Below are 9,254 nucleotides of genomic sequence, written 5' to 3'. Positions count from 1 at the left end.
TGCTCGTAAAGTAGTGACATTAGTAAGAATTGATACTTAATGGTTTTGGAATAAACTTATCCATAGCAGCACAAAATATATTCACTGTTACCTATCACAAACTCGTCACACTATCGTTGGGTGTAAACGAACACGCGAAAGATGTTACAATTATATCGTTATTTGCTTCAGCTCAGGAAATGAGCTTCTGTGCCGTATCACATTTAGTTAGAACTTTCATTTCAGACCTGATATTGTGTTTATCTATACGCGAACGTTTCTCTGAATTAGGCTTGGTTTTGGATAATATTGTAGGAAGGAACTATTTGAATGTTTTCTTTAAGGCAATTAGTTGCTGGTTAAGTACTTCGATGTAAGTTGTTTTTCAGTGTAAATAGATAAGTTTGCTGATACATAGTTTGTTGATGCACAACTATGATGATGTGTCTTGCTTTCACTATTGCAAGTGTGGTAGAATTGTGCAAATGTGTCATACCTCGTAATAGTGACTTAAATACGTTAAGTAATATATGTCAATTAACACAAATAAAAAAATACCTACGCAAAAAATTGAAAAAATGTTTTTGTTGAATAAATTAAATAGAATCATCATGGAAATTCAGTTTGAAAAGATTCTCTAAATAAAAATACGGGTATATTCATTAATTTATTTATTTCCTGTCTTCTCTAATGATATAACAGATACAATATATTCCCAAGGCGAAACACTTTTGTCTAATAACTATTTAATTTTAAAACTATATCTATTTAATCTATTACATACAATAAATACAACGCAATATGTATATTTTTATCTTATACATATTTAATAATATTACACACAATTTCCCTTAAGACTAGTCAGGAAGTAATTAATGTAATATTATATTTTTTGAACAATGGTTAATGTTAAAATTATAATAATTACAAGGTTTCCGAACGATTACAAAGCTTTTTTTATTAAGTTTTTTTTTTCATTTTTCTTCGACAGGATATCACAGCTATTAAAATTAAATTATATACAATACGTCTTATGTTATGGTTTTGTTAATAAAATAGTTCGTTATAGGGCACATAAAATGTTAAAACATCTAAATTTTGGTGTAAAGCTAATATTAAAACTAGTGGCAAACTGTTGTTGGATATTTACAATTAAACAAAATAAAAACAAATACCAGGAATGTTTAACTATATTTCTATTATTATTAAGTTTATTTTAAAATGCACGCATTTCGTTATTCTCTTTTATTTAACAATATTATTTTTCAGTTAGCATTCGTAACAAAATATCTTTTAGAGGGTTCGACATCCTAATACCAGACTTAACACCCATAGAGTCCTTTATTACACATTGTTAATAAATAATACAGGAATCCTATTAGATCTTTACAAGCCCTATAATTGCAAATATCTTGTTTAAGTTATCGATATGATCTTGAAATAGCATATAGTTACAAAAAATAAAACAAAAATAATTAAGAATAAATCATGGAAAAATATTTAAAGAAAGTTAGAATAAGCTGAGAAAAGTCAATCAAAATCATATCGATAACATCACGCCTCTAAAATATGTCATCACATTCCATTTTACGTAACCCTCACTATCGTTCCAAAACATATCAGTACAGTCTAACCTTTTTTGGTGCTGTTGACAGTTGCTATCAGTACAAAAATGACAGCTGTCAACTACACAAAACATTCGGTATCCCCACGGAGTAAGGAAAGATGAGCGGAGATGCTATAACGCAGGTAGGTCAAGCGCCTTCTTCTAGGTCAAATAAGTACTGTGAGCATGACCAAAATGATCAGTTACAAGTGTTCGGGGTTCTTTGAGACATATGTGAACGATTTTTGGTACGGTAAAATCGGCTCCAATGAAGGTGCTTATGGGCGAAAACATTCGCATTTTGACGTGCTACTTTCTTAGGCATTTTATCAAAAACTTCGTGGAAGGGAAGGTCGAAGGAAAGAGGGGAAGGGGTCGTCAAGTTATAGCTACATCAAGAGAAGGTGAAGGTTGTGACGTGTCAGGAAGATCAAGAGTTGGCGCTAGATAGGCATAAATGGAAGGAGCTACACCGTCAAGAGCTGAGCTCTTAAAGAAGACTTTCTTAGGCGATCTTCCGTTATGGCACCTCCGCTAGTCATGTTGTTCTCCATGGGTATACGTGATCAATTCCTGGTCAACATAGGGTTGATCATGATGTTGGCGAGCGCGTTACGTCGCTTGCGCCAGGCGCCGGCGCCTTGCGCGTGGTACTGCAGCTGCCGGTACCAGGTGCGTGTGCGCGTGTTTTCTTCCGCCTGAAAATATAAAAAATGTTCAATTAGCCTTAATTTTTATCATGTTAATAAGCCTTAGTACTTTCATCCACATTTTATACAGGCATATTTAGACACGTAAAATCATTACAACAAAAAAATAAAAAGCTTCCCTATTTTTCTCACATTAAGATTTCCAATTCCATTGCGGATGGAATTCTTAATATCTCAAAAAATCCTGTCCCGCTATTAAATCGAACTCCCAACACAAATTGTTAAATTAAAACGTCATCGGAAATAAATAAAAAAAACATCCAGATTCGTCCAGTACCTATTATTAAAAAGAGGAATGAAAATATTTGTCACTTTCTAATCTCACCTTAAAAATATAAGAATCCTTCGTAGTAATTTCGTGTACTTCGAAGAAGTGTTCGGGCTCGTGATCAGCAGCCACCACACAGCGGTCGAGGAATAGTGGCTCCCTCTGCAGCGTGTATCTTCCCGCCTTCTCTCTTACCAGCAAGAGAGCTGCCTCTCTTACTCCACTGCGCGCGAACAGTGCTTCTCCCTCTTTCTCTCTTGCTTCTCTGTCTCTCGCTTCCCGCGTCTCTCGGATCTCGTTCGTTTTGTGGGTGATCGTTGGCTGTGGGAGATAGGGGAATGAGTTCATTTATTGGTGGCTTCTAATTACATACTATATGACAAGTGAAATGAATATGGTCAACAAATGCGACTTCATATTTCGTCGTAAAATTCTTGAAATTAAAGTTTTTTCTTTAATTTAATAAAGATTTCACACTTCATTATTTTATTCATATTTTTCATACACAGATTTAGGTTCTATTGTTGCAAATATTTTATTTGTAAAATTTTATAAAAGCTTTTTAGGTGAGAACTTTCACTAAAACCGCACACAACTCTAGCAAGTACCCAGTAAAGATTTCACAAACCGCACTGAAAATAAAAATCAGCAAAACTCACCTTTCCGTTAGTTACCAAAAGAGCGTTGATTGGCGTCAACTTGATGGTGCGTCCTTTCCGCCAGTTGTTGTCGTTGGGCTGAGTGAACAGCAGCTTACCTTCCATTGCGAACCTTATCGACAAGAAAATAAAGTCCAAAATTGATCAATAGCTCACTCAAGTGTTGGTAGGATTTTGTCGTCATTTTATTTGTAGGGAGGTACGTCAATTTGTTGGAATAAGGTCGATTGGGCTCCGCGTCACTTCAGACTGACTCAACCTGTGTTATGGGTGCGTAAAAATCTCGCCTTATTAAAGATTAAGTCGGGTGTAGAATATATAGCCTACCTTGCCGAGATGCCGCACTTTACACGAGTATTTTATTTTTTAAGTGAACACGAGGTTCAACCTTTTTTTCCCTTAGATGACATTTGACCCCTGTCAAGTATAAAGCATGATGTTGAATTTGTCTAAAAATAAATTGTCCTTTCAGCTTTTAGAAGTGGTCTTCTGCAAAATGGTTGTGCCTACGAATAAATTTTCTATCCCCATCAACTTTAAGTTCACAAAAATTACCATGAAAACCAACATTCATTTTAAAGCGGAAACTTTCATGAGCCATTATTAACTTTACATTTTCCTCTCATCAAAACCAACACGGCAACACTACACGACTAAAATTATTTCATCTCGGGCTTAATTCACGAGCTGTTGGCAACATCGCAATGTATTATGGCATGTGACGTCACAACAGCGCGTTTCATGTTCCACGGTCGTGATAAATTCCGCGCCAGCTAAAACATTAATTTCTCTCCTGTGTATTACTTGGTAAATGAGATATATCACTGGCATTCGTCTCATTTTAATTAGCTTATTTGATGATATGGTTGCGATTAGTCTACTCGGATTTGTTAATCGATAAGAATAATCGGTTTTCATTTTCTCTTTTATGATTCCTTCAGAATGTCTCCATCAAAATAGATTTAGATTAGTTTCACATTTGTTGCCACAAATCCCCAATCTCACACGACCTTATTTTGATGACATCCATAAAATAAACCATTCAGTGCACTCTAGATACAAGCTACAATGCAACACCCATTAAACTACGTTCAGTAAGTTCCTCACAACAAAATTGCAAAAACGTTTACTTGAAAGTGATTTTGAATAGCACCTGAAATTGATTCTCGCAAAACCTCTAGCGTTCTTCCGAACTGAAGTTAATAGCAAACAGTAATACAAAGTATTTCGTATAAACTAAAACTGGTGAAAAATAAAACAGTATTTGTATCCTACATTTGCTACTTACCCTAATTCAAAAAGAGATTACTTTTTACAGGCGAAAGAATCAATATACTTAAAATCAAATCTCCCAGAATCAATTGAAATGACAACAATGATTACCGTTCCGACCCCTATTTGAATTTAGCGAATTCATGCCCATTCCCCTATAAACATTTTAGATCGAATAAAACGAGTTGCGTGGCTAATAAAATCCTTTCAATAATGCTCTCCCAGTCTCCATAACCGTTTAGACCTCGTAAAACTTTAATTTTCGCAACTCGAAGGAATTTTCTACCTTAAATCCGCTAATAACATATTTTTCAATGGACAGTGAAATTAGTTAAAACGTTACATCTATTTGCTTGTATAATTACACGTTTTTGTGAAAGTAAAAGCCCTGTTGAATAGCACTTGTCGCTGTTACTGCCACTAAAGCAACGATTATCAGCTTTATGGTACAAGTAATAAGAGTTACGAGGCAATAATAAAAGTTTGAAAGTGATTTTAAGCTAGAATTTATTTTTAATAGGAAGTTATGAGAGACTTCTTTCGAATTTAACGGCTTGGCGTTAAATTGACGAATTCTTCGAATCATACTTTAATTTTAGTGAACATTTTTAATAAAAAATGTTCAGGTTCTTTGACCCTTTTTAGGAGTTATGTAGTTTCAACAACATGTCTGAAAGTAAGCATATTATAATTTCAATATAAAAAAAAAATCTGCTCTATCAGTTCTTAGAAAGTATCATCATCTAAATTATATCTTCCTTGAGTGTTCACGTTTACACAGTATAATAACTAACATGCAAACCATAATGGACCTTTCTCCTTCGAACAAAAAAGAGGCATCCAAAATTTAATCAAAGTTCACAACTTACACCATCAAACGGACCTGCGAGCCGCAATGGATGTAGTAATGAGATCATTTGTACCATCCACCAATAGAACTGAATGTGCCTGCTACAATTTGCCGAAACATCTCCAATTATACAAAGAGCTAACTAAGGCTAATGTTTTTCTTTATGAAAAAGATCGCCTCGAAAATCTTTAGCGCTTTCTTAAAGGACGAGATGATTTCATTGTTATGTGAACGGTATTACAAGAAATGGAGGACAATAATTTCGATCTCATAAAATATATGGATGCGATTTGCCATTAGTGATAGACGAAATTTTGGTAAGTACACACGGTAATCATCGCATTTATTTTGTCGTTTTATGTAAAACTGTATTTATCTTTACATTAAACTATGAAATATTCTGTTATCATCCTCATCATACACATCAGCATTGTGAACAGTTGTTACTGTTTGTATTGACGCAATATATTTCTGAAGAATAACAACCCACCTGGCGTCATCATGGTTCCAATCAAGTACATCGACAGCCATTTTCCTCAGCTTGATATCAGCCACATGGAGATCGTGTGCAGTTCTTCGAGCGGCTGCAAGTCGTCTCCACAGAGGTACGTCTCTTGCCGCAGCGGCAGCGGCTGCAGCTGCCGCGTTGATTTCTTCAAGTCGGCATTCTACGCAACGCTGGGCCGACTTTACGTCATCCCGTTCAGTTGCGCACGCGGCAGTGGCGCGATACAGCCGAGAGAGAAGGAGGGGATATTTTGTCACGCGTTGTACTGGCACCTGGAATAATTGTTAATTAAATTAATTAGTCTTCTGCAGGTTCCTTCTATGAATATATATATTGCTCGGCGGTGTTAAACCCACTCCTCGATTGGGAGGTCAATAAAAGTTATCCCTCAACGGTCATAAGCCTGATGCTACCTTAAAATACAATGCTATATCACTAGGTCTTATTAAGTTAATAATATCCCTTACGATTTGACTAAGAATATACCTAATAATATGTAACGAATTATTTACCATGAGAAATGAGTTTAGATTCATCCTCCTCAAGACGGTGTTTTCCATCTGCGAGACGCGCAAGAATATCCTCAGGAGTTCCTTCTCCTTCTCGAGACCAGCCAGGAGGAGGGCAGCACCAGCTTGCTTCACGCAGTACGACTGGAACGCTGTCAGCATGCCTGAACACTCCAGCAGGATCTTCCCAACATTTACAGTTAAAAGATCCTGAAATAAAACAGGTAAATTACATCAGGTTATGAAGTTTTTATAGCTTTTATGGATATGTGTAAAGAGAATGTAGAAAGTACCTCGTCTCCTTGTTCCACAGCAATTTCAAGTCCATCTCGTAACTTCTCAGATAAAACTTGGTTATTTTCAATCAGTTCTTCAACATTCAGGAATATCGCGCTGAGTTGTTCCTGGTTAAGTAGACCAGCTACTAACATCGGCTTATAAAACTCTTCAAGGATGATTTGCAAATCCCTGCCATATTTTTCTTCAGTCTCTACAATTTCTGTTATTATTTCCTTCCTCTCTGCTCGTTTCTTGGCACACTTTCTGCATACTAGTGGAGCGTATAATGAACCTAAAAATTAAGTAAAATCAAAATGTATAAATTATATACTTTTTATAAAACTCATAAATATTTTAAAGAATGATAACTTACCTTGCTCTGTCAATTGAGTTTCCACGGCAGTGTCACAATCTTCGCAGAGATGTATAGGAGTATCCTTATCAGTTATCATGCTGCAAGGTGAAGTTTTGCCCTGTAGTCTACTTCTTGAAGACTTACTTGTTTCAGAGCCGACCCCTGAGTCATTTCTTTCAATCTCAGCTGAAGTCTTTTTGCACACAACAGCCTTTTCTAAAGTTTCATGATTAATAACTAGTGAATTATCTTCGCTGGAATCTGATGCGTTTGATAACTGACTCGTGTTGCTACTAAGATGTGTATCAATTATTTCGCTGTTGTTACTTTTTTCTTTGGATTCCTCTAACATGTTTGATGAATCATTGTGGGTAGCATAACTAGTTATGTATGTTTCCTCATCATCAATACCTCTTTCTTTAGCATCTACTAAGTAAGACAAAATGTCATACTTCGACGCACCTTCAAATATTGAACGTGATCCACTACGTTTTTCGTCATCTAAAATCATTAGGGAATTGGGAGGTGGGTTGATGGGTAGAGGCGGTGGCATATCTCCAATCTCTTCATATATAGGATCACTGTTCAAACGAATCGATTCGTAATGATGATCATCGTCGGTGTTATTTGATATTTCAATATCACACAGCGCGGCGTCGACCAACATTTGATAAAATTTCGACCTCGTTGAATTCGTATCGTCTTCGGTAGACAATTCGCTCGCTGAAGCATTATAGCAGTCCGACATTGGCTCGAGATCAGAAAAAACTCCCATAGCACCGCTCTCATACTCCATACTTTCATAGGGAGCAGAGCAGCTATTATCTTCATTCTCTTGGCAGACGGAAGAGTCGATTGTATTTTGTTTATTCGACGCATCGTCTTTGGCACTATTCTCGTTCTTTGGCTTTACTTCCCCTTTCTTCTCTACTTCTTTTGCACTCTCTTCTTTCAAATTTTTCAACGAACTTTCAATAAGCTTTTCTATGGTCATTTCACTGCTGTCTGTCCCTTCTGTATTCTTAGTTTCTTGGAGTTTTATTAATGAGTTTTCTATCAGTTTTTTAACCAAATCTGAATCTAAACCATCTGCGAGATGAGCGAAGAAAGGATCATCAAAAAGTTTTGTCACAAAATTGCCATTATTTGGTTGAACATCGCTATTGTTATGGCAATCTGAATAAAACTTATCATCCTTCTTACCACAGACGTGTGGGATTAAGTTACGTTTAATAGCTTCGACAGGATCGTTTAGAATTGAAGATAGATCATTTGAAGTATTCTGATCTCGGGAGCCATAGCTGTTATCTTTGTTTCTATCCGCATAATATTCTTCGTAAGTATTTGCTTCCAAATGATTTTCAGGTTGCTGTGAAAGTACAGCGCCTATGTATATTTGACTCTTAGATTTTTTTATTTCCTTTTGTGGAGTCCCAACACTTATTGTTACAGTAGTGCCTGTTTGATAGGTATTGCACGTGTTTCCGTAGTCATCATTTACAACGACGGAAGATAAATAAATTGGCGTATCACTACTGACATTCATAGTTGAGTAGCATTCGTTCCCGTTAATTTGTATCGAAGTTTTTCTTGGCTCATTTTCTGAAGATCTTAAAATTCCTGAAGCAGTTTTTGGTTCATCGGTATCAGAATCAAATTGCTTTACACGTAAAATAGTTTTCTGTTCATAATCATTTGCATCTGACCATTCATCACTCGTTGAGCTAGAAGAATTATTTCGAACAAATCGAGTTTTGACATAATTGTGCTTTTTAGATTTTGTACGTTCCTTTGACTTTCGAGGCGGTGGCTCAGGTGACTCTGATATTCCACGGCGTAAATTAGTTAAAATTGTTCGTGTAATATCACTACTGTCGCTGAGATTACCAGACTCCATATTATCGTTGTACTGCACTTTCGTCGGTGGTGTAATTGGTTCTGGAACCACGTCAGGTTGGCTAAGAATGTAGTGATTTGGACCAGATATTTCATTTTCTATGACAGAAGTTAGGAAGACTTGACTTGTGTGGCCGTGTTTACTTCTGGGTCGCAAAGCCATTGTGTCTAGAAACTTCGGTGGATCTATCGCCATTGTTGGTGGTATACGTTCGGATTCTGATCGACGTAATACTGGTATTCTTGGGATGTTGTTATCTGAAAATAGAAAATGTATATAAATGTGACGAAATGAAAGAACAAAAACCTACCATATTTTTTAATAACTCTATTTAACTATAAATACTGTGACTTAGACAAAAT

General features: G+C 36.1%; 1 protein-coding gene across 1 annotated transcript in view; it reads right to left on the bottom strand.

Annotated features, from left to right (window-relative positions):
• Positions 1-635: 635 nt before the first annotated feature.
• Positions 636-9,254, bottom strand: part of LOC124635039 — a 152,970-nt gene continuing 144,351 nt past the window's right edge. Inside the window, exons 5-11 of the mRNA XM_047170801.1 lie at positions 7,014-9,149; positions 6,655-6,932; positions 6,365-6,571; positions 5,835-6,124; positions 3,223-3,334; positions 2,621-2,884; positions 636-2,283 (exon numbers count right to left, since the gene is read on the bottom strand). Coding sequence (XP_047026757.1) covers positions 2,152-2,283; positions 2,621-2,884; positions 3,223-3,334; positions 5,835-6,124; positions 6,365-6,571; positions 6,655-6,932; positions 7,014-9,149 — 3,419 coding nt within the window. The 3' untranslated portion in view covers positions 636-2,151. The remainder of the gene's footprint in view (positions 2,284-2,620; positions 2,885-3,222; positions 3,335-5,834; positions 6,125-6,364; positions 6,572-6,654; positions 6,933-7,013; positions 9,150-9,254) is intronic.

Source organism: Helicoverpa zea, chromosome 12, assembly GCF_022581195.2.
Source record: "Helicoverpa zea isolate HzStark_Cry1AcR chromosome 12, ilHelZeax1.1, whole genome shotgun sequence".
NCBI classification, from domain to species: domain Eukaryota; kingdom Metazoa; phylum Arthropoda; class Insecta; order Lepidoptera; family Noctuidae; genus Helicoverpa; species Helicoverpa zea.
The sequence above is the reverse complement of the archived record's forward strand: the minus strand, read 5'-3'. Positions and strand labels throughout refer to the sequence as shown.